Genomic DNA, 24,716 nt, shown 5'->3' with positions numbered 1-24,716 from the left:
GGTAGTTTCTAAGGTGGAGGGTGTGTCAAAGTCTCTTGTTCAAAAAGTTACAAAGTGATCAGTTGGGGACCACAAGAATGTCCATACATAGGAGTAGGTAGTGCATAATACAATAGTACATAAATGTTAGCTTATTATTTTACCTTGCCATTATGAATAAGCATTGCACAGTGAGCAATAGCTAGTGTACATGTTTGCGCAAGGGTTCATGGGTAATAGTTCATATCTGTGTACTAGTTCTGTGACAATCTAAGCCCCTCAGCAAATGGAGGGTGAGTTACATTATTTTTTTATTCAAATAATGTAGATTATTACATTTAATTTTCACTATCCAGTCATGCTAAAATTTAGAATCTCATATCATGCACCCAACACCATGTGCCATGCAAATACTGGTTGAAATTTATTGTGCAGCTAAGCTAATTTTACACTAACAGGTTTCCTTTGTGAACAACCCTTAACATTACGTGCAGAGCGCTTGGTAACATTAAGTGGTAACATTAAATTGGTTGACTAAACATTAAATCATATAATCCCAAATTCAGTTTGCCAATTTTAAGTAGATTACAGTTTACCAGTAGTTGTTAAATTTATATTCTGGGAGTGAGTAAGTTGAGAGTCATTCTGGCCTGTCAGCATGGCAAAGCACCTTGCTGAAGAGCTTCTACAGCTAAGGTACATTGGCAAACAATATAATCTGTATATATAGTAAGGCTATTGAATCGTGACCTTTTTAATTTTTAATACTCACATCTGATCACAGACTCAAACTGACAGGGTTTATAAGTAGGTTTGAATATTTTGTAAGTAAACAGGGAAGAAATTCTAGCATAGAACTATGTCGTGACATGGATGTTTTCTCTGTTATCTTGTAGCCCAAGGGAGTGTTTCTGATCCTGCCCACAATGTGCCGAAATCTATTTCAGGTAGAACATACCATCTGTCAGCACACTGGTAAAGTCTGTAGTGAATTGTTGTTATTATAAGAAAGTACTCCTACAATTTGTATATTTGTTCTTGCATCTGTGTACATGAAAATAATTCGTGTGTGTGCCTTGTCAGCTTACATGGGCTGGGTACCTTGATGTAAGATAGAGCTGTCAGTTACTTTCAATGACGTGTTTTGACAAACACTAGCATATCCAAATTATGAGACCCAAGGAGTTGCAACACATACTGCCTCTGGCTATTGCCCCAACTGAAATGTAGTTTAGCAAGGAGTTCCTAAACTTTTCCATGCCAAGGACCCTCAAATAGATGGAACAGAAACCTTTTGGTGTGGAACCATAAAAATAAAATGAATTTTATTTCTATGTGTGGAACCTTATGCTGTGTCCACCAAAGGTTTATCTTGGGATTAAGGCAAAGATTAGATTAATAAACAACTTTTTAGGTCACTGCTTCGCTAGCTTATCCAAAAAGTGATGAGCCGACCCAATAAGAGAACACACACGAGGCACACAACACTCTTTGTGATGCAGGATGTGAGGTAACAACCCTGGGTGAAACCCGTGGTTTTAGAGAGTCTCCCAGTGATTAGGTTATGCAAATTTGCATTTCCTAGGATAGCGAAAGCATGACAAGTCTTACTTTCCTTCTAACTGGCTAGTATTCCTTGCCTTTGTTGGCTGGATTGGTTAGGTTTAGGCAAGAGGAGTGGGACTGGTTAGGGTTAGGGTAAGAATGTCAGGGTAAGCCAATCGGCAGAGGGTCATGCCTTTGCTATCTTAGAAAGCACAAATTAACTTATAACTTAGGGTATGGCTCCAAAAGGCTTTTTGTAAGTCTTTAAATGTTAAATGTAAAATGTAATATATCACAATGGCGACTTCATTTAAAAATTTGTAGAGGGCGCTATTGAACCATTTTGTCACACCTGGGTACGCCACCCATAAAATATCAAATTTTCCACTCGTTCTGATGTGTCTGCAAAAATTTGTGAGTTCCTGAGCATCTTAAACAGAAAATATATAATAAACAAAGTAGATGCATATAATTCATCAAAATTGTAAACAAAGAGACCCGCAATTTGTCATAGAAGTGTGATGTGTGTCAGCTCTAAGTCCACACAAATGAAGTGGTATTGCACATTATGATCAAAGTATATAAAAAAGTTTTTACCTCACTGTCATAATATATGTGGTGATAACTGTGAATCATTTGTGTCCTCTGCAATGGAAAACCAGGATGTCAGAAATAATTCACAGTACAGCCCAAAAAATGTATTATAAACAATACAGATGCATATAATTGATCACAACACATAATAAAGATAGTATGTACTTGAGGCATAACCTCAGTTTTTTAGCCCCTAAGTTGACATAGTTAGGCCTCATGTACACTAAACATTTTAACTACCCCAAAAGGGTGTTTAATCACTCCAATTTGGATAGCGACGCTGCATCAGAGGAAGATTCACATTTTCATTAGAAACAGTTATCAAAAAGTAGTCCTTTTTTTGTATTTCAGCACATACCTCTTGTACTTGATAATAAAAAAATATCACATTGTCCACTTACCTCAGTACCCCAGTAGCTGTATCGCATTGGTCGCCCATCAGTCCAGAGAAATGGAGTGCCAAGTACACTATGCAAACCAATCCACAGGGCTGTGGTAGATGGCTTGGCCAATTTAGAAGTCAAAAACACTGAAAATGTAACACATATTGATCATACCATTGATTTTTTTTTATTTGTTCCCCAGTTAAATATATAATATCTAAATAAATTATGATAAACTACATATTTCTCAGATGTCCTTGATCAGTGTATGGGTCATCTTAAACTGCACAATTAAAGAATGCAGAAAACATTACCTGAATGGACAGTGGTTTACATTTTACATGGTAATACCCAATGTTGTGACTGTGAAGCTTTAATGATAGCCAAAGTAGTTGGTTGGTCAGTCAGGTGACTCAAGCCAGTTTAGTCTGATTCACTGCTAGATGCAGCATGACAAGTGGAGATTCTGTGGTATGTCAGGCACTATGGCATTAGTCGGCGCTAATGGGCACCTGTTCAGTAAATTGACTATGTTCACCCTAGTGAATTAGTGATTTTTCCACTGTGGTTTAACCTCATTTTTTGCCTTAGACGTTTCTTGACGTCCTCCAGGAGAAAATTACTATGGACTGATAATCTACAAAGCAAAACAACACTTAACAGTGCCTTTTTGCAATTTGTATAAAACTCCTACTGAAGGATAATCAGTGTTGCAGCACGCCACTCTCATTCTGCTTTAGAGACTTCATTCAGTTATAAACTTTACCATATGAATATTTGAGCTTCCTTCCTCGACTGGTCTTTAATCTTGTGTTCATTGCTGACAGTATAAGTCATCATAAATAATACCTGTCATCATGTCTTCATGCCATGATATTATTTATTTAGAAGCTTATGTGGTAATAAGAAGGCTATTAGGTTAACTCACAAGGCGCTCAACATAGTTGGCAGATGAGCGACCCGGTTTATTTGCTATCTTAATGTTACTGCCTGGGCGGGGCATGACGTGCAGCAAAGGGCCACAGGCTGGATTCGAACTCGGGCCACTGCAGCAACAGCCTTGTACATGGGGCGCCTGCTCTACCCACTAAGCCACAAATTTTAATGGAAAAAGGGTATGAGCCAGCTATTGGCCAATTAATTCAGAAGGAATTCTCCTACCCTTCCGCTGTCTCTCAAGACTATTTTGGAATGGCACGGTCGTATCCTGGACTTAGCCAACAGATGACTACAATTAGTTTCAAGAAATAGAAACAAGCTAGATTGTTTTCTTTTTCCTTAGTGTGGAATTATGATGGGTTTAGTCAGGTCTGTCTCCAGCGCTGACACAGTGCTAAAATAAGGAGTGGAGATAGGTCTGATAATGCGAGACTAGTGTTTCACAATCTTTCTGCCGTGATCCCTTGTGGTTTATTTTGTAGTATAATGTTTTATTTATGTAACTGATACCTTGTTAAATCCCAATTTAATGTCACTGTGAAGTAATTATTATTATTCTGGATTACAGATATCACAAACCACATGTTCAACATACCAGCCATTACATTGTATTGGCTTTTTTTACCCTCTCATGTTTAGAAATAAATGTTACTGTGTTTTCTCTAACTGCAAAATCAGGCCAGCCGTGCACAGCCAGACTAGAGTCACCCAGGCTATTGTCTGTACAGCTTTTTCTCAATTTTGTTTCAAGCTTATACCAAGACTATTGAAGTGAACATGGAAGCTTAGCTTGTATTGTTTGTTTTTCTGACTAGTTAAATCTCCTCTCACAGGTGGAGGGTATAACATTCATGCACAGTTTTTAGGTAGCTGAGTGTTGGCTGTTTACTTTATGGCGTGTACAGGTGCAACAACTTCCAGAAGACTATATGACATGGGCGTCACATCTCACTTGAGCATTTGAGAACAAAACACATTGATCACCTAACTAAACGACTTTAATCATACAAAATTTCATCTTCTGCACACTAGAATTTGCACACTCTTTCATTATTAATAGTTTTGGTTTTACTGGCTAAACCATGAATGCCTCAAGTATCCAGATCTACCATATGTACTCTCTATACAACCGTATATAAACCGTATGCTTGCAGTCAACTATTTTGGATTAAGGAAAATAGCGCAAACCTTTGTCAATAAAAAACTGCAGTTGTTCAATAATTAGGCCTGTTGTCTCCAGCTTACTTCATTTGGATATCCAGAAGACACTGACATTTTTATGAAATATGCATGATATGCGTTTCTCAGGAATATAAAAATTATAGTTTTCTTTTAAAAAAAAAATAAAAAAACCACAAAACATACCTTGCACCTTTCTGGAGAGGATTGAGACGAGATTTCCTCCCATTGATTTGCACTGTGCCCTCGCTCCAAACCACGTCTCCTTCTGGTTGGTAATGATGTTGTAACACTATAGGAACATAAAATCAACAGCTTTGTCTCAAAAGGGTAGTAGCTTATTTTTTTTATCCAAATATAGGTTAATACATTGTCATATTGAATGTCCTTTTCATGCACCACCAGTTGTTTCCCCATCCCGCAAATCAACAATAATAATTAAATATGACCTCTGACCTTTGAGTTAAATTTCTCCCAGTTTTGTGGACAGCCACCTTTTGGAGTAACTGTTGGTGGTACAGTGGCGTTGGCAGGTGGTGAGCCACTGCGTTTACAAACGGACCTGTGCTCATACCCACAATTATAAGCATGCCAGAACCCTGTAAGCCAACCCAAAATATTAAACAAGTATATAAGAAAAAACAATGTGCATTTTTACATCCAAAATCTAATCTCAGATTATTCTTCATCTGAAAGGTAAAGAATATCAGATTAATTATCTGAAAGTAAGCCAGTAAAGATCAGTGACTTTTAAGTTATTCACCTGTATATGTAGTCATGGCAGCACAATTCTCATCATTGCGTACGAATTGGGGTTGATTTTCATCCCACCTCTGAAACACCACTGGAGACCCATCCATCCACCTTTTCAGAACACAATAAAATCATTAAAGAAGCACATGTGCTGGACATGTGTGTTGAATTTCAAGTCAATCCGACATATGGTGCGAGGGAGTTGGCCTATGAGTTAAATTATTTTTCAACCTTAATTATAGCTATAGTTTTTTGGATTTATGTGGATTTTATGCCTCCTTCCTGCCCCTTGTTAGCTTTGTTGGTGTCGACTCTTGTCTGCCTCACATCCCGTGATGTATTTATTTACTTTTTTCAATAAATCACTGTGCTCTAGTCTGCCCGCCTGCAGTCCTATCTGTGAAAAATGTTGAATGAGGTCTGCTCTTCAATCCAGTCAGAAAAATCCACCAGATTTTGTTCAAAAAAAGTATTTAACTCCTTCAAAATTTAAGATGCACTAATCGATACTTTATGTATGTGTAATATGAAAGAGATTACTTGTAGAGATGTACTGAGATGTCACTATCTGTATTTGTACTTGTTTAACCAACAAATAATCTCTCTCCATCTGTATTCAGATACAATACCAGGAGTGGGCATGGTTGGCAAATAATATAATATATAACCTAATATTACTTGGCAATGTAACTTTTGTTACAAGCATCAAATTGACTTAATATTGGCATATAATTATGAAATATATTTCCACATCCTCATGCTGTAACCGAATGATCATATCTATCTCTGTATCTCTGACTGAAAAAGAAAGTGTTTTAAAATCTAAAGATTCTAATAATCATAAATTGCAATGATGCTATGTTTGCATTTATTAATATTTTGAGTGGGTTTTTCTAAATGGAAATAAATGAACACAGACTACATCCAAAAACTATGGGTGTTATGCTTCATTTTAATGTATAGATTGTCAGGGTTTGAAATAAATCCAGCTGTCACACTAGATTTTTTTGTCCCACTACTCCTGAGTTTCCCTGAGTCATAGCAGAAAATATCAGGGTTTAGACAGGCAAGCCAAAAAAGTGATACGGCAGCATTCCAAGTTTTAAATTATTGATGATAATGACTTACTACTGTAACACATGAGGTGACGCTTAACGCTTAATGATTGGGTATGACAAGCAATGACTAGTAAAATAAGGTGCTATGTTGCAATCAGAATGGGTATTTTTATTTTATGGTCAGCCATAATGATATGCATTGATCTGAAGAAACATAATGGCTGACACACAGACATGTCAACTGTGTTTTGTTTTTTTTAATAACCAACAACTTCAGGTAGAATTTATATTTGTTTCCACCCAACTGCCTGTGCTTTCCTCATGTAGTGGTGAACTCATAGAACTAACTCTCAACCCTGACATCCCCCTGAGCTCTCAAGAGCCCTTTAGTCTATTTTGGATCATTATTTTTCCTTAGCAGCCAAGGCAGCTCTTTTTATTCTGATGAACTAGCTGCGTGCTGCTTGCCCAGCATTATACAGCAGACATTCAGTTGGATGCTAGCTGATGAACATCCAGCTGTGGAACATATAGCAAGCTAAAGAGACTCATATTTTCCTCAGGGGTTGGTTAGGACTAAAACAGAACTAATATGCTTGGCTGATGACAAAAATACTGATTATTTTTGACATGAAAACGAATAATAATTTTGATGCAGGAGCAATCAAATTATTTTTTTTTTCAACAGACACACAAATCTGACAGTCTGGTTCAACATCACTGGTATCAAGCCAGCCTTGCAACACTTACTATTTAAAAGGTCCAGTGTGTAGGACTTGTGATAAATATGTTTTATTTATTGTATCATTGCCTAAAAACAAGAAGAGGGTTTTCTTTACCTTAGACTGAGCCATTTGCACCACTATGTTTCTACAGTAACCAGACTGGACAAACCAAACATTGGCTCTAGATAGGCCCAATGGCTTTTTTGCTTCTCCCATTGTAGTTCGCAGTCCCTCCGTGATGAGAGCATAGAGCAAAAGTTTTTCTTTTTTCATGTTTTTAGCTGTTTACATCCCTGGGTTCATTTGTTTTGGAGACGAGAGCTTTATGTACAATTTGGCTCACAGTAAAAACCTCTTGAACGTCTGGATCAGAAATGAGGTGAGCACACGCCAAGTCATTAGGACAAAGCTGAGCACAAATGGCAGCCCATCTGGGATGTGCCAAACGGTGCAAGAGAAACACTAATTTGTAACATGAAACTGCTTTATTCAGTGTTTTTACAAGTTTCAATAACCTGCTCTGTTTGTTTTGGAGAGGAAGAGCCCTCTGTGGGTAATTCAGGTCCCAGTAAAAACCTCCTGAACAATGAACACTGAAGGAATTCTAATCTGGAGAGGTTTTAGCTGGTTGCAATCTGCAATCCTGGACCACTGGATGTCACTAAATCCTTCTAAATCTTGCACACTCAGTACGTTTACATGGACAGTTTAATTCCACTTTTAATCGGAATGAAAGGCCATTCCGATTAAAAGTGGTCATGTAAACGGTCATTCCGACTGAAAAATGGTCATTCCCATTGAAAATTAAATCCGATTAAAGGGGGTGGTTTATTCCGTTTGTCATTCCGAATGAAAGAATTTTGTGTGCATGTATACACTCATTACTCTTTAAGTTCATTCCGGTCTTTCTGCGCATGCTCGTTTCCTTGCCCTTCTGGTGCAATGACGTATATAGCGCGCATAGCAACGGGCTGCATAGCAACGGGCTGAGATAGAGCAGTCGGACTCGTTGCACTCACCGGTTTCCATTCGCCACAGCACGGCCTTCTGCCTCCCTTCTCCTCCTCAACAGATGAAGCATTAGCAGAACAAGGTTGTTGTCATACTGCTGCTTCAAGAATATAAGCAAAACACACCCGAAAAAGGCACTAAGAATGGCGTCGTCAAGCATCTTGATATCCGGAGCGAGGACTACAGTGTTTTCTTCCGGTAAACGTAAACACGTAACATCCGCCACGCCCCCTATCCAATCAGAAACCTTCCCTGCCCCAAACCTTGCGCAGACCTGAATGAAGGCGATTGAACTGATCTCCCATGTAAACCCTCATTCGGAATTAATATTTCCCATGTAAACTACCTGGAAACACTTTAATTCCGAATGATTTCATTCAGATTTATTTCATTCCGAATGAGAAGCCATCATGTAACCGTAGCCACTGTCTCTTAAAAATGTTCCAATGAAATTACATAGAGTGCAACATATTATTGAGCTGGTCACTTCATCTACATTTCACATAGTTTGGATACGTTTCTTCTCATTTTCATTTAATCTATTATTCATTATTTAATTAATACTCACCCATATGTTTTATCAAGATCTACGTTCAGGCCTATCCAGTAAGGCCTGTCTCCATAATTTTTGGACATCTACACACACAGAGGAAAACAGTAAAACCAGACGTACTTGCATTGCAGTATGTTTTAATCTCAAATACCACAGCTAAAGAGTAATGTCAGTAATGGAGTATGAATGTCATTCCTCACCCGTTTCCATAAGAAGACACTTTCAGCTTCACTGTTGATAGTTACCAAGTCACTATGCCTCTCTTGGCAGAAGCGTCGAGCTTCTTCCATGGCCATGCTCATAGTGCTGAGATAATACTGAGACCCCCCCCATTCTAGCCACCCATCAGAGGTCCTATTGTAATCTGAAAACATGTCAGAAATGTGTAATATATTACAGTACTGTACATGTATAGGTCAAGATTTCTGTAGCTTTAGCAACGCTAGCGGTATGGCTCTATGGACTGTACAGACAGTCCTGGTCCCCAGAGGTTGAATCTCTTTGGTTTTTAACTGACGTGTACCCCAGCGCCACCGACAGGTTAAAAATTTCACTTCTCTTGTGAAACATCTTGGTACTAAATTGCTACTAAATTTGGCCCCAAATTTTGTACATACAAACATTCGTGATTTCCAGGTGATGTATCCTACTGATTTTGGTAGTCCATTAACTTTCCATCCAGCCCCAGAGCCACAGTGGAGTACGCTGCTTAGCAGACTGTTGGCTCCACACGCTCCTCCATTGTCATTAGATTAGGAGCAGAATGAGGGCAGTGTTGCCAACTGGGCAACCTTTTCACTAGATCTGGCAACTTTTCAGACCTTATTAGTAACATTACTTTTAATAGTCACTAGTGACAAATTTAGCAACTTATTCAGCCCATCAGGAAAGAAAAGACAGAAATAAAGTATATTATATTGTAATTCATCCACATGCATGCTGCTCAGAGTAATCACAGTTCATGGCTCTTCTGCCATCAGGAGCGTCTCTCTCCTCTGTGCAGTAGGTGTGGGAGAGGCAGGAGGAGAGATCAGTTGTGAGTTTCTATGGTTATGGAGACGCTCTTGCTCTCTGGATTGAAAGTGTGAAAAAGCAGAGCACTACAATAAAAGTACCATAATTCTCATGCTATTCAAATATTTTGTTGAGGATTTCTGTATTGAGTCTAATTGTGCGAAGTTGTAATGATTCCATTAATGTGTGATGACATCACCAATATGCAAATGAGCGTGTGACGTCTTCTGGCAGTTATTAGTGACTTTTGGAGCTAAAGCTAGCTACTTTCATTTGAAAAGAGGTGGCAACACCGGGCGCGAGAGAGATGAATAAATTAGACCTCTGCCACTTTTGAAAATGGAAAACAAAGATTTTGCTACCTAATATCCAAACAGACATCTCTTCCTATTTCTCTCCATATTGCTCTGTTAGCTAGCTACTACAACCCACAGACAGTGAAATGCAGCTTTTTATTGACCGGCGTGGTTAGCTAGTTGCCCATAGTTTTATTTGATTGGATGAATTTTGCAAATGCCCCTGAGTGCAGGATGAGTCACCAAACATTCAAAACCATTTAGCTGGTTCTACAGAAAGAGAAAAGATGTAAAATGCTCTGATACTGATTTTTGACATATCTGGCATATACCAAGAGGTACATCATTTATTAGCACAGGGACACAGGATTAAAACTGGGAAAACGTATTTTTCATTTCATGGGGACTTTAATGTTAGCACATAAGTATTGTCATCATGGTGATGTTAGCATTCTAATGTTAGCATTTAGCTTAAGTCTATGTGGTTACATCAAGGAAAGGTCCACTTACCAGGAGGGGCAGGGCTTGGGGGCGGTTTTGGATTGATACCTGTAACGACACAGATGTAAGAAAATATACTCAAAACACAAATAAGAGTACTGGAGTGATAGTTGGCCATGCTGATTTAAGAATATGTTCACCTAAATAAATTTGAGAAAGACACTATCGGTAGGTCAAGTTTGCTCAGTTAACCTTCAACAACGGTTATAAAAGATTGGCATGCTCTTCTCTGACACCTTGTCAAGGTTCAAGGTATCTTTATCATCCCAAGGGGCAATTTGTGTCACAGCCAGCAGTTAAAACAAAGACAACAATTATCACAACAAATAAGTAAACAACCATAAAAGAATACACAGTACATTTAACAGCCATTTAAGAGGCTGATAGCAGCAGGGATAAATGATTTTTTGAACCGATTTGTTCTGCATCGGGGGAGATTATATCTGCGCCCTGATGGTAGCAGCACCAAATTGTCTCTTAGTGGATGGCTTTTGTCGGCCAGGATACATTTAGCTTTATTCATGCACCTAACCTGATACAGGTCATGGAGGTCATTTGAGGGTGCTCCAGCAATTTTACTGCACACCTTCATAATGCCTTACAGGTTTAAAAGAAAGTGACCCGTGCCAGCAGATAAAAGAGAACCTAAGAACAGATTCCATGAAACAGGAATAAAACATTTTCATTAAAGTGGTGTCAACATTAAAAATGCATGTGCTGATGTGCTTTCTTACATACAACATCAACTTGGGGCTCAAAGCACAGCTTGCTATCAATGACAGTACTGGGGTATTTGTACTGCTGCACAAGTTCAACAGATTGTTTGTCCATCACCACAGGGGAGATGACTGAGGGATTTTTACTAAAATCAATACATATCTCCTTTGTTTTGGTGACACTGATATCTAAAAAAGATGATTTACACCCCTGGATAAACAAACAAGTGAGAAACAATTTTACCTAAACGGATCTGGCACACCCATCCTTTGTACGTCTCACAGTGCAGATCGTTCCAGGACCCACGATCATCCTTCCTATACATTTTGAAAACAGCACAAGATTCCACATTGTTTTTATTGTTTGGTTCGTCATCCTCCCAGTGTTGGAACTGCACCTGTAAACAAAAACAAACAATAAAACACACTTATTTATAATTTTATTGTTTATTTAATGAGGTGTCCTGAACTAAAAAATATACTCAACTATTAAAGTAGAACACTATTAACTCACTGGGGATCCATCACTCCATACATATCCGGTGGCTGGGTCAGGGGCACTAAGTCCAATCCAGACTGATTCATAGCTAAAATAGACAATAGTTATATTTAATATTATCATCGTATTGGCCATTAAAGTATAAAACCTATTTGAAAATTGTTAAAATAACATTTTCCCAGTGCTCTGCTGGACACTAGCTAACATTCATCATCTGCTGCAACCAGTTTTGTATTTTCTTTAGTTTTTTACTTTGTCAGGTGACACTGTACCGTTCTGGTAGCTCTCGTAGATCTTCCTGACTGTGGATACTGAGCAGGTCTCCTCCTCTGGCCCTGCAGTAATCTCTGGCCTCGAACCAGGTCTTCCCATCTGACGATGAATGTGAGGATGCAGAAAACACCTTAACCAGAAGACAAAGAGGTTAAACATGGTTTGATAGTGTGACTTTCCAAAAAAACAAATGGTGTTTTATTGTCTTTGTACTCTTTGTTTGTGTGTCCATTGGAGTACTTAATAGCACAAGTGTATGCACAAGTTCATCTTTATTGTCAGAGTGGGCAACCTGAAACTTATGCAAGCTCGCCTTTTTAAGCTTGGCCCACAAGGGGGCAGAAAAGAGATGAATGCAGAATGTCCTAACATTATCTGAACAGATGTAAAATTTTCTTGCCAACATGTTAGCTTGATCATGTAATATAAGGCATTGTCCATACATGCCATCGTAATCAGACATTTATTTGTAATAAAGCGCCCCAGATGTTCAGTTTTAATACAAACACACAGCACTTTCTCTGATGGATAGAAATCTGGAAAGCTAAGGTCCTCATTGTTCTACATATCATGACAACACTTTTTTTTTTTTTGCATTGTATTGCACATCATGTTTGACCCCGCACTCAAAACGTATACTCATTAGCTGTTAAAACCCAGCACTGCGACGAGTGAAGATAGCCAGACCCTTTGCATATATATAAGATGGTTTGTTATTGTGTTACCAATCCAACAGCCAGTTCGAACCCTCTGAATTGGTTAGATAAATCATTCATGTTTACAGAGTTTAAAGAGGGTGGGAGAAAGAAGGCCCTCCTGTTGTACTCCATTACCAACGCCAAAGGCAGCAGAGACTCTGTTGCCCCATATGACCTGCGTATTCTGGTTGGCATACCAATATACCAGGATTCTTGTAATGCTGTCAGACTCAATATAATGCTTTGACTCAATTTCAGAAACAACATTAGGAGATTAACTTGGCCAAAAGTGTTGGAGGCATCAGTAAAGTTGATTAAAAGTTTTTCCTGTCTTACATTCAGCTACTTCTTTCAAGGCATAGATACTCAAATCATTGTCATGGTTAGCCTTGAAGCCAGACTGGTTGTCGGTGGTGCCAAAATATTTACACAAATCTTTCTAGAGTCCTCTCCAGATGAATATACCGCAAACCAAGTTCAACAGAGCCAGGCTCTCCTTGCCTCAGCTGGCTCAACAAACCCTAAAGCCCGGGTCAGAGATAATGGATACCACAAAGGTGGTTATCTATTAATTATTTCTTCTTTAGGTTCTGTGCGCATGTAAATATTCAATCACATAAGTCAGGTCGAAAGGGCAGAAATAAAATCACCCTTTTGGAATTTTTTGTTGTTGTTGTTGTTGACCATACCAAAAAAAAAAATGCAATGGCCCAGATTTTTTACACTGTAGATGCAATATGAAGGAGTGGTTGTTCCAGCAAGCAAAAACTCCCTGTATGTATGTAGGGTATCTGAGTATTACGCTAGAATTATACTTTGAGGTGAGGATGAAGTGGATTTTGGAGCTGTACCTTAAAGCAGTAGTTTCTCGTTCCTAATCGAGCCCAGCTGAATGTACATTTGCTAGGGGAGAGAGTGGGTGGTACAGGGGTTGAAACTGCCCCCTCTGCCAGGTGTTTGCAGATGTATTTCTCCTTTCTGGTGCAGGGCAGCACATCCCAGAGGCCAGCAAAAATCCCCGTTGTCATGGCAACGCAGCCCTGTTGGTGACCTTGCATAGTTGGGGGAAATATTGCAAACTGTCAGTTGTGAAAGCCACTTTCTGCCACATCTTACAGATGAGGTTTAAAATCTCTCCATACCTGGCATTCCAGCATTCCAGTGAGTAAACCTCACAGACTCTGTGTTGGTCCACACAAATAGATCAATGTTTTTCTGGTTTGAGAGGCCTAGCCAGAAGTATTTCTCTGGTCTCATCCCCACCAAGCTAACGAGGAAGGCATTATCCACCCTGAAAAAATTTGCATAATTAGGATCACAGGATTTCTGTTGTCACTAAATGTTGTACAAACAAAACCTTATGTGATTTTTTTTTGTTTTGTTTGTATATCCCAATACACCGTACTTCTGAAATTGAGTATTACTCATAACATTTGGAGTAAAAATACATTTTCTCACGCATTTGAAACATCAGCAAGGTAGGAAGATGAGCTCTTGCAGTCATCTTTGGCTTCGTCAAAAGTTTTGGTCTGTGTCGCTATCAAGTAGCAATACGAGCCATGTCTTCTCCACCCCTGGATTGTTGGAAAACAAAAAGTGAAGAAAGATTATCAATTTTTTGAGAAAAAGGCCAACAGATCCCACCAACTATAATTTCTCAGTTTTCAATAACTTTTAAAACCCTATAGATATCAGAAAAAGTGAAAGATGCTACAATCACAAAAATATTCTATACATTTAAAGCCAGCCTAATGCAGTGTAAGTATCATCAAGTTAAACATTTAACAGTTAATGCTGCATTAATGTTTTTTGACCTCTTGGGGGAACTCTTTACCACACTGACAAAGTCCTGACAAATCATTCTTATACTCTAACAGTAAGAAGGAACATGAGCGCTCATTTGAAGTTATGTTCCTCTCTACCTGTAAATGTAAGAGTAGTATTGAATAGGCTTTTAGCTATTTGTTTGGGTCTGGGTGAGAAAAATATTTAGCACTGAAGCTGCTTGATGCCTGACTGTGTTCATCAATTAACTTGCCAACTTTGTTTGTATGCTTTGTTAGGTGGGCAAGTTGAGTACTGAGAATTTATCAGAGCTTTGCTGCACCAGAGACAACCAAAACACTGAGCTGAAAAAAGGCTAAATAGCTCTGTTTAGCTTTGCTGGATGTTGGTGTTAGGTTGTAACCCTAGGTACGCCCAGGTTAAACTTTAGGAATTTTGACATAAATAAAAATAAGTTAACTTAACGCACAGTTTTGCAGCCCACATTCTGCTGCACTCGATCACCGGTGGGTTTTGAGGTACTCATCTTCATACATATATAGCCATGTTTCTCCTCACACCCATGGTCAGCCCAGTTTCCATTCTGCAACAGATACAGTTGAATATGTATTTATGTGGAGTCTGGATGTACTGAGAAGTACTATAGTCAAATGCACTGATAAAATTGCATGTCAAACAGAGACACCAGTCATAAAACTGTACAAATGTAATATCATGTTTTAGATACAGACAGATACAGTAAACAATTTATATATTGAATTTTAACGCATGCACAATTAAGTTAACTATAGCTGCAAAACTAATGATTTTGCTGTCTGATAATCAGATTTTAAAAAATGAAATTTGATGCCACTTTTTTTCAGTGCATATACACAAAGCCACACATGCTCCTTACCTCTCCGCTGATGAGAACACAATCCTGTAGATCAGTGGACCCAGCAGGTTTCCCAAATTCCCAGCTAGTGAAGCTGACAGTCGAATGATCAATCCACTCGAACAGTCCCTCTGTCTTTCTGTCATTCAGTCCAATCCAAAGCTCATCAGTGGATGCTGCAGACACAGATAAAGGAAAATATTGTCTGTAAATTATTCACAATTACAGGTAACAGACAATAACAGACATCTGCAAATGGTATTAATGTGTTTTGATCCATTTGTGCCTCTTGACTGGTTTATTCTTTCTTTTTAATCACCGACTCATACTTTAGCTGTCTGTCTACCAGCTGGCTAGTATTATTTGATTTCAACAACAAAAGAAGTCTATGAGGGTTTTCTACAGCATATTATAGCAGAGGCAGGCGATCTTGCCTGAATTAAAGTCCAGCTCCACAAACATCATTGTGAAGAAATAACTATACAAATGTAATATTGCCCTTCAGAGAAAACGTGCTGTGGTGCTATCTTGCAAAGCAAATGCTATGCATTGTTTTGGATAGGCCAGTTGTTTTGACCATCATCTTGAAACTAAAGTTTTCATGAAAAAAAGAAGTGTTAGGATATGTCAACCTTAGTTCAGCACATGACAATGTATGATTGTAAATTCCCTTTGAGGTAAATAGTCAGAGCAGTGAATTGCAAGCCAGGAAAAGAAAGGGTGGAGAAAGGAAGGCCTCAGGGCTTAAAGGGGTGTTCTTTGTTGTAAGGATTTGTTCCTTAAAGATAAACGTGTGTGTTTGTATTTTTTCTCACATACTGTATCCAAGTTGAGAGATGACAAAGCTCTGGTCCTCCACATTGCGCATGCTGACTAGGTCCCCTCCGTCATTACGACACAGTCTCTGAGCATCAGACCATGTATTCTGAGTACGATTAAGGTAGAAGCAGTGGCCACTGTAGGGAATCCAAGAGCTTGAACAAAATCCAGTCTCAACAGCTGATCATGAAAAGAACAAAGAAATATAACAACTTTATTAATGACAGATATTGTAGCTATATGTAGGGATGAGTAGAACACAATAGAAATACAGTTTTCTTTACCTTGTGTAGGCACTACCTCGGTGGCTTCACTGTAACAGATGTACCCGAGTTTCTTGCTGCAAAGTGAACTTTGCCAGGAGTACTGTACAGCAGGATCAAGAATTGCACAGTTGTGTCCTGGATTAGGAAGTGGATGTCCTAAAACAAGATGATGGTTATATTTGACATGTGGTACTGCAAACAGCTTCATATCAACCCACAGATTTGTCCTAGCTTTATAGTCTCTCACATAACCCGAAAAAGAGAGAGACGACTTGTTGCTCTGTATATACAAACATAGATCAAAATCTTGTGTCAGGTGCTCATGGACAACAGGACACAAAGGCAATCCAGGCACTCCAAAAGAATATAGAAAAACTAGGAGGGGAAATACTGAAAGATCTTTATTGTAGTGGCTAAATCATTAAAGCTACAGTCTGTAGGAATTTCTCCCATTTTACGCTGAAATCGTATATTGCATTCAAACGGATAGCGCACTCTAGCGCCTCACTGTTTCAAATGCATATTGCAACAATGGTAGCCGCTGTGTATCAAAAAGAAGTGTCTCTTGCTCCTCTCCTTCCTGGCTCTCAATGAAAACGCCGAAGGCGGGGCTATTCCCTGGTAGTGCTATATGTCCCTTGCTGGCGGATGTATTTTCAAGATGGCGAAACATTATGGAACCCCTCCAACGACTTACCCTCCCCATGTACAAACAAATCCGAAATAAGATTATTGGTGGAGGTAATAATACACCAGTGATGACATATTTATGAATGCAAACATTGATTTTTGCCAATAAACAACTGAAAACCCTACACAATGTCGACCACGGCAGCAAGGCCTTTGAGCAATTTATGCAGAGCCGTAGGTACGGCGTCAATTTGATGCAGATATAAATCCTGCATTAAGTGTCACACCATCCACCATCCCCTCTACCTACCCACCAATGACAAAGTCAGCTACCTTATGTGATGAGAAATACATCACTTTATATTTAATTAATCACTTTAAATTCATCACTTTATTAGAAACACTGATTGATTTTGTATGAAATGTACAAAAATAACATATGTGGTCAAGAAATGACATTTTCTTATGATGACTGGGCTGTTTTAATAGATAAAAATGTGAATATATCAGAATAGAAACACAAAGAATTGAAGTGGAAGACAAACTTACCTGAGTCCCATTTCAGATAGCGGTAAGGCTTCCCATTAGTCCATTTCCAGCCATGTTCTGGATACAGGATCAGCCCAGTCCAAAGTTTAGTGCCGCCTGAACCTAGCAGTGCTGTTGGTGGCATGGGAAACAAAAATGAGCCTCACCCTATGTCACTCATTGTTGGTAAAGTTAAAAGCTTGTGATTTTTTAACAACTCAACAGTATCCATGTAAACATTCAAATATATCAATAAAAGTAATGCAGGGTAAGCAAGACTGTTTAACTTTTGTCAATTTATGTGTAACATGTATTGATTAGATGTTACTCAGGAAGCTGTATTGTCGTGATCTCTTTGTAACCAGGTCATTGGGAAGTTGACTTTGCCCAAACTATGTTGATGTTAGTAAACTGCTTCACAGGGACCCAAGGTCTTGCATGCAACTAAACCTCTTTTGGTTAAAAACCTCCTGAACAATTAACACTTAAGGAATCCTGACCGGGAGTTCACACTTGACACATGGGAGAAGTTTCATCTGGTGGCAATCTGCAGTCCACACCACTAGATGCCACCAAGTCCTACACACTGCCTCTTTAGCAATGTATTACAATCATCTCTTCAATTACGACTGCTTTTATATGTCAAATTGCATTGATGCAAAAACAAATAGTACATAATTAATGTATGTGCCCAAATGCATGCTCCCTTTATCAGTACATTCAATATAGAGTTACCTTACCTGTGATGTAAGCCTGCTCGTGAGGATCGGTGATACTGAGCAGGGAGGCACCCTGCTGTTTGCAGCTGGCGTCAGCCTGGTCCTGAGTCAGAGCTGCTCCTGTGTTGAGCTGGTAATACGCTCCTGTTGTTGGGTGTTTTGTCCAGCCATCTTTAGCTATAAATGCATATACAAAACATGCTTATGTTATGTTTGCTACAAAGAATAAAATGCCCTCCCTGCAACCTAAAGCTGTATATTTCCATATTCATTAAATGACTGGGGTTGACTTAACTATGAAGTAGGGGTAGGTTCTAAATCAAATAATGTAATGTTGGTGCTTTTAAAGATAATTGCACTTTCTGGCAGTATCAAAAAAATGAGTTTTGGGTAGACATTAACTATTGCCTATTATTGTCTATTTTTTTATTGTTTGTTTTTTTTTTTAATCTACATGAATTTACCTGAAAGTAGTTACATTGGCAATGACTGATTCTGAAAGCTTTCGTGACTCATTCATTTTCAAACAGTATTCACTGGCATTGTAAATATGGCCTTCCACTGCAATATTAATAAACATAAGTTTTCACAGGCAGTACTCACAAGTAACTGGGCAGTAGCCCCAGCGTTCACTTTGATATTTGGTTTCAACAGCACACCAAAGAGTCTTTCCTGGAGAGTCAAGTGTGGTGCAGTCTGAGAACCACTGGTCTTTGTAGTGGAAGGGAAACATGCACGGCAGTCCAGCTGCATTTCCACCAATGGCAAAAAGTTCTAAGAGGTGACAAGACCAAAGCAGAGTAGTTACAGAAAATCTGTACCTACAGTAATTTATCTCTTTATGGTATATATGACAAACCAGTTCAAAACAAGATGCTGAATACTATTTTAAATGCAGGATAGAATTCTGAAAATGTGTTTAATGCTCATCACAATTCAAATGTAGACTTATGAAAAAGTATGAGGTTTGGCATATGTTAAGTAGATTGCAATGCATGATAGCTGTTGACCAGTTTGACCTGCTTACATGTGAACAGATTTTTCTTTAATTTTTAATCTCTATATGATTAATCTATTTCAATCTCCAAAACTGTGGTCTCCATCATTCCATTTGAAATTTTGTGATAATGGTTATGATTTGGTGTTACCAGTACAAGTCCTTCAAAATAACACTGTTTTATACTGTACCTCTATATGTTCTTGTACAAGCACCATTGGGCGTCCCTGTAATTGTGAGGTGGTTATTGGGTCCTACTGTTTTGGAGAGAACTGCTGTGTTATCTGCAGTGAGCTCAATGTAGAGCTGCTGGTCTTTGAGGGCGAGCACTGTTCCATTCTTGCATTCCCACTTTTGGAGGTCGCTGTTTTCATCACAATCGTAGAGGCTTACTTCACTCCCCACACTTTTCCCCTGGACTCCCAGGCACTTCTTCCTTTGTAGAACCAAAAGTCGGTCACCAGTTGTCCAGCGTATATCATTGCATTGGTTATTTGTTTTAACCAAACAAAAACCAGTGTCCTTGTTAGTTAGTTGAAATGGTGAATCTGTTGACAAAGAATTACACACTTTTAAATATTTATTGCAGAAGAAATCAGAAAATCCTTCAAACAGCAGTTTGCACAGTCCGTCACTGGGGTTGTTTAAGTTGTGTCTAGCTAAATTTTTATGGCATTTCAACATTAACACAACCACATATTCTCGGAATAAACAGACATTTAATAAGCAAACAAAGTTAAATCTATCCCACTGCATTACAACCATCCTGTGTCTGCAAGAGGTAATACTGCAATCACCTTAATACTGTACTGTAGGGAATATACAAGAATATATTAAATGTAGATGATGCACACCGACAGCACACACACTGACACAACAGTCTCACACAAAGAGTCAAGTGCACATATAGACACTCTCACAAAAAAAAGAAAATGAAAACAAAGGTTAAAATACTGTACCATCTAGAGCCAAACAATGTAATGCTTGGATGAGGAGCACAAAGGCTTTCCAAGATTTCATTGTTAGTCTTCTTTTACAGTGTCCCACAACTGAAGACTTTATCCATGCATTTCTCACAGAGGACAAGAGTTGTGTGAATGACTACTGAAAGTCAGTCTTAATAGTAGTGGCACGTCCTGTGATGTCATGCTCCCTCTTTTCTCTCTCTCTCTCTTTTTTTTTTTTTTTTCTTCTGTTAACCGGAACCCACATGCTGATATTTGCAACTTTGGCTGCTTCATTGTAAAACACATGGAATTCCCAAAATCTGTTACTACATAGATTTTGACCTGAGAAAAACATTTCAGATTTTTGATAGTGGTGGTTATGATTTATAGGGTTGAACATTAATGGTTCTTTACTCCAATTCTTTGAGGGGCAGGGTCAAAACAGGTCACCAGCTTGTGTCATTGAAAAAACTTTTACAGAATTAATATTCACAATTTGCTTAATAGTTTATGAACCTATTGATCAATATCATACAGTTTGGTTGCTGTTATTAGATAATATAATTCAATTAAAATCGGTTTATTTTTTTTTTATTCACTGTATAACAGTAAACGACATAGGGTCCTACATATGTCGCACCAGTAAGTACAACTTCATATATATTATTCATATCTATATCTATATATATATATATATATATATATATATATATATATATATATGTATGTATGCTCATTCTTGTACTTTTTTTCTCTTTTAAATGTATAGTTTTAGCTTTGTATTGTGTTGTTTGAATTTAAAATTGAATATATATATATATATGTATTCAATTTAAAATTGAATATATATAAAACTGCAATGGTTAGGTCATTCCTTTCTTAGGTCGTATTCTTGAATTTTATTTACATTTCTGAATAATTTGAACATGACTTCTTTGATTTTGACAACAGATGTAAAGACAGAGGAAGCAGATGTGTTACAAAATGTGGTTGGAGCAGCCATGCACGATTCCCTCAGAGTCTAGAGGACATTGTGGTTGGCCGTTTGACCATTTCAGCGTCACTAGTTTAAGTCTTGTGTAATATTCCTAACAAGGAAGCTATCAAAATGCTGACTTCCTGGTGTTTTTATGTCTCCATAAGCAAATGCTGGACCTCAAGAACTGCCTGCGAGAAAGTTCCAAATGCTCTAAATCTTTTTTTGTGGTTAAATGATTTTTTAACATCAGTCGCTGTTACTGTTCTGTTTTTGTGAAATGGCTTATTAAAACACTTAGTGGTTACATTGTAGAACATGTCTTACCAGAAACAACTCAGTACTGTACTGTACTGTAAAAACAAAGAGTACTTAACAAAGATTGATACAAATGTAATAAGACTAGGCAAACAAACCCCAAGTTAACCTTGACAGAAGTAGGGCACCCAAAGATGGACAAATGCTTTGTCTCATATCATTTTGTACCACATAATAACAACAATAACAATAACAACTTTATTTATATAGTACTTTTTAAAACACAAGTTAGAAAGTGCTTTACAAAGACATAAACAAGAGAAATTACCAGATGAATAATAAAAGTAGAACTGATACAATAATAATGACAAGCAAAGTATGAGTTACACTTGGGGGTCCTCTGACCAAGGAATACCTAACAGACCTCTGCCCGAGGATCTCAGGCTGCATTAAGGCTTATAGGGTGTTAGTAAGTGACAATCAGGGGAATTCTGCTTTGGAGTAATCATCTAAAGTAATCATTAAAAAATTAATTTTAAAACATGGGTAGGCTTAACCACTGCAGACCAGCTAAAATAGGGGGTATGTGGATTTAATGAGTAGTCTTGCTGCAACATTTTGAACTAGTTGGAGTTTGGAGAAGTTGTATTGAGTAAGACAGGAATGCAATGAGTTACAATGAGTTACAAACATACCCTTTATTCACCAAAATAAGCATGTGTATGCAGGTTTTTTGAAATGAGGAAAATCCGTTAAAACTAGGCGAACGACTGCTTTCCCATTGCCAGTAGACACTTAGACAGACAAGTATGGCAAATGCCAGATGGGCTGGTGCACCTTGGGGCCCACAGGTCTACCACCAGCAATTTTTAAAAAATTGTAGGGGAAAAAAGTGTAGCTGCAGCCCACTTGATGTTGGAACAGCCCATCTCATTAGGGGTTACATAGTCACAAAATTTTCAGTAGACTCCCTGTAAGGTAGGTGAAGTGGTACCGACCACCATCACCACCCCCACCCACCCACCCCCACCGCTTCAAGTGGATCACTGCATTGTGTAATATCAGAGGTCAACAGCATGAACCTTTTTAGAGTGAAATGATAAAAAACTTGTGGGGGAGGGTTTGTGGTATGGCTGATAATATTGAAGAAGCATCTCAACTCTGTTGTTGAGTTCGTTTGTACTGGCTTATAGACAGCCTAATTTGGTAGATTGGACCCAATTGATGAAAAAAATATGTATACTTTTTGAAAAGAATCTGATGTTCAAAGAGGAAGTGGCCTCTGTAAATCTGAGAAGTGAGCTGTGAGAACACTTGTGTTGAGTAAGAGGTCAAAAAGTGAACAGGTGAGTTTTGCTTGTACAATTTGCTTTGTAGACAAAGCAATTGAGCAACATGGAATTCAAATTGATTTGGTAATGCGTTGTGAATTGTTAAATTGTGTTGTGTGTTTGTGACGCCCCTCCCACTGTCTTTGAGAATGTTTCAGCCAGTCTCGTCAGGCAGCTGGCTGACATGGGAGAGTCGTTACCTTGATTAGGCTCACCTGGGCTTCCAAGCTATAAAAGCTGCCTAATCTGTTCACTTGGTCTCTCCCTTCCTTTCAGCTTACATCCACTGAGCATCTTTGGTTTTGGTTTGCACCTTCAACACCTCCACAGAACACTTGACACTCACCCATGCATGGCTTTCATGACTGACTTTGCTGATCTACACACTCCATTGATTATTAAGTTAATTTTAGTTTAATAAATTTGGCTTGTTTTAAGTAAATCTTTTGTGTGGACTCCCTAATTGTCACATACTCTGAGCCAGTTTGTGACAAATGGGGGCTCGTCCGGGATCCATTAGTTTGTGACAAATGGGGGCTCGTCCGGGATCCGTCAGTTTGTGACCAATGGGGGCTCGTCTGGTTTGACTTGTAGTTTGTGAATGCTAAATTGAGTTTACACACTTTTGAGGAGTACAGTTTAAAGTGTCTTGGTATTAGCATTGTGACTGAGACTTTTGGGAGTATCACACAAGGATTTTTGTTTTAGTTCTTTGTGTGGCTCATTTTTGTGGATGTTGGAAGGGAGCAGCATTTGTTTCCCCCTTTCGTTGATTACAAACCCATGTGTTTGGAAAATTGGAAAAACAAAAGTACTGGTGCATGTAACTGGTGAATACAGCCACATTAGTTTGAAGAGCCATGCATCCCCTCTGTAGGCTGAAGTGGTTGATCTCAACAGGAAATCAACCAGTTTGTTGTTTTCACTTAGTGTGGCGGAGAATGTGGTTGAAGACATTGTCTTGGGAGCATTTCCCTGGCTTCCTGAGGGTCGCTAGTTTCTGGTTGCCTTTTGGGTTCCAGTGGAACCAGTGCATAAGTACCCACCACCAGTATCTGTCCGAAGACTAGGTTTGAGATTAATTAGCTATGACCAGTTAGAGCTGGGGAGCCTCAGCTCTGTGGTTATTTGATTTCACCATTGCACATGTTCCTGTGAACTTGTTTTTGTGGGTTTGTAATCTTAAATTGTGGCCAGTTTTGCTGAATAAATGTCCTCTGTCTGGTCTTGATGGTAAGTTGCACTATCAACTGTTTGAGCCTGGCATGCTGCAAGATGGCTAGATGTGGTAGAATTTGATTTGGTTGGTAAACAGTGGCGGTGAGTAAATGGTTGACAAATTTGTTGTCCATATCTGCAATTTGGTAGCTTGGCCTGCTAATTTTGGTGATAAGTGCTACAGCTCATGCTTTGTTTGGTTTTGCATGTGAGCTTTGTTGTAGCTTGGTTCTCTTTGTGTGCGTCTTGGGACGACTTGGTTGGCTAGTGAGCCTTTTGTTGAGCGGAACCTTTGGGTATGCTACTTTGGTTTAGCACTTATGTAATACCAGTTCAGTGTGCTTTGAGAAGCTGTAATTCTGAATAGGCAGAGCATCCTGACCTGTGCTTTGTCTCGTTGCAGGGCACCTTGTAAGAATGTGATGAGCTTTGGTGCTCATTCTGAGAGCAACATTTTGATGTGTACTTTGGGTTATGGGTTAAACAGTCTCCTGCTGATTCTACCTCACTGCTTTGTACCCACGTTACTGAATTCGTGCAAGCTACAAATCTGCATTCTGAGGTGGGTATTGTTCCAAACATTTTCCATAAGTCTTTGTAACTAGCCATTGGTTTTGCTGTGACCCTTTTACCATGCAATAGCTTCTGATGC

At 38.7% G+C, this 24,716-nt stretch overlaps 1 protein-coding gene across 1 annotated transcript; it reads right to left on the bottom strand.

The window, feature by feature from the left end:
* Positions 1-1,963: 1,963 nt before the first annotated feature.
* Positions 1,964-20,445, bottom strand: LOC125902244 (macrophage mannose receptor 1-like). The gene is made up of 23 exons (XM_049598448.1): positions 20,294-20,445; positions 19,526-19,882; positions 18,941-19,111; positions 18,359-18,514; positions 17,640-17,750; positions 16,479-16,616; positions 16,195-16,374; positions 15,397-15,551; positions 14,971-15,084; positions 14,175-14,290; positions 13,859-14,007; positions 13,568-13,767; positions 12,018-12,148; positions 11,761-11,833; positions 11,491-11,644; positions 10,540-10,578; positions 8,920-9,083; positions 8,735-8,802; positions 5,383-5,483; positions 5,076-5,218; positions 4,806-4,911; positions 2,520-2,647; positions 1,964-2,169 (listed from the first exon to the last, which is right to left on the bottom strand). The coding sequence occupies exons 1-23, from the start codon at positions 20,352-20,354 to the stop codon at positions 2,059-2,061; spliced, it is 3,126 nt and encodes a 1,041-aa protein (XP_049454405.1). The 5' UTR covers positions 20,355-20,445; the 3' UTR covers positions 1,964-2,058.
* Between the last annotated feature and the right edge of the window lie 4,271 nt (positions 20,446-24,716).

Source organism: Epinephelus fuscoguttatus, linkage group LG15 (assembly GCF_011397635.1).
Source record: "Epinephelus fuscoguttatus linkage group LG15, E.fuscoguttatus.final_Chr_v1".
Classification (NCBI taxonomy): Eukaryota; Metazoa; Chordata; class Actinopteri; order Perciformes; family Serranidae; genus Epinephelus; species Epinephelus fuscoguttatus.
The sequence above is the reverse complement of the archived record's forward strand: the minus strand, read 5'-3'. Positions and strand labels throughout refer to the sequence as shown.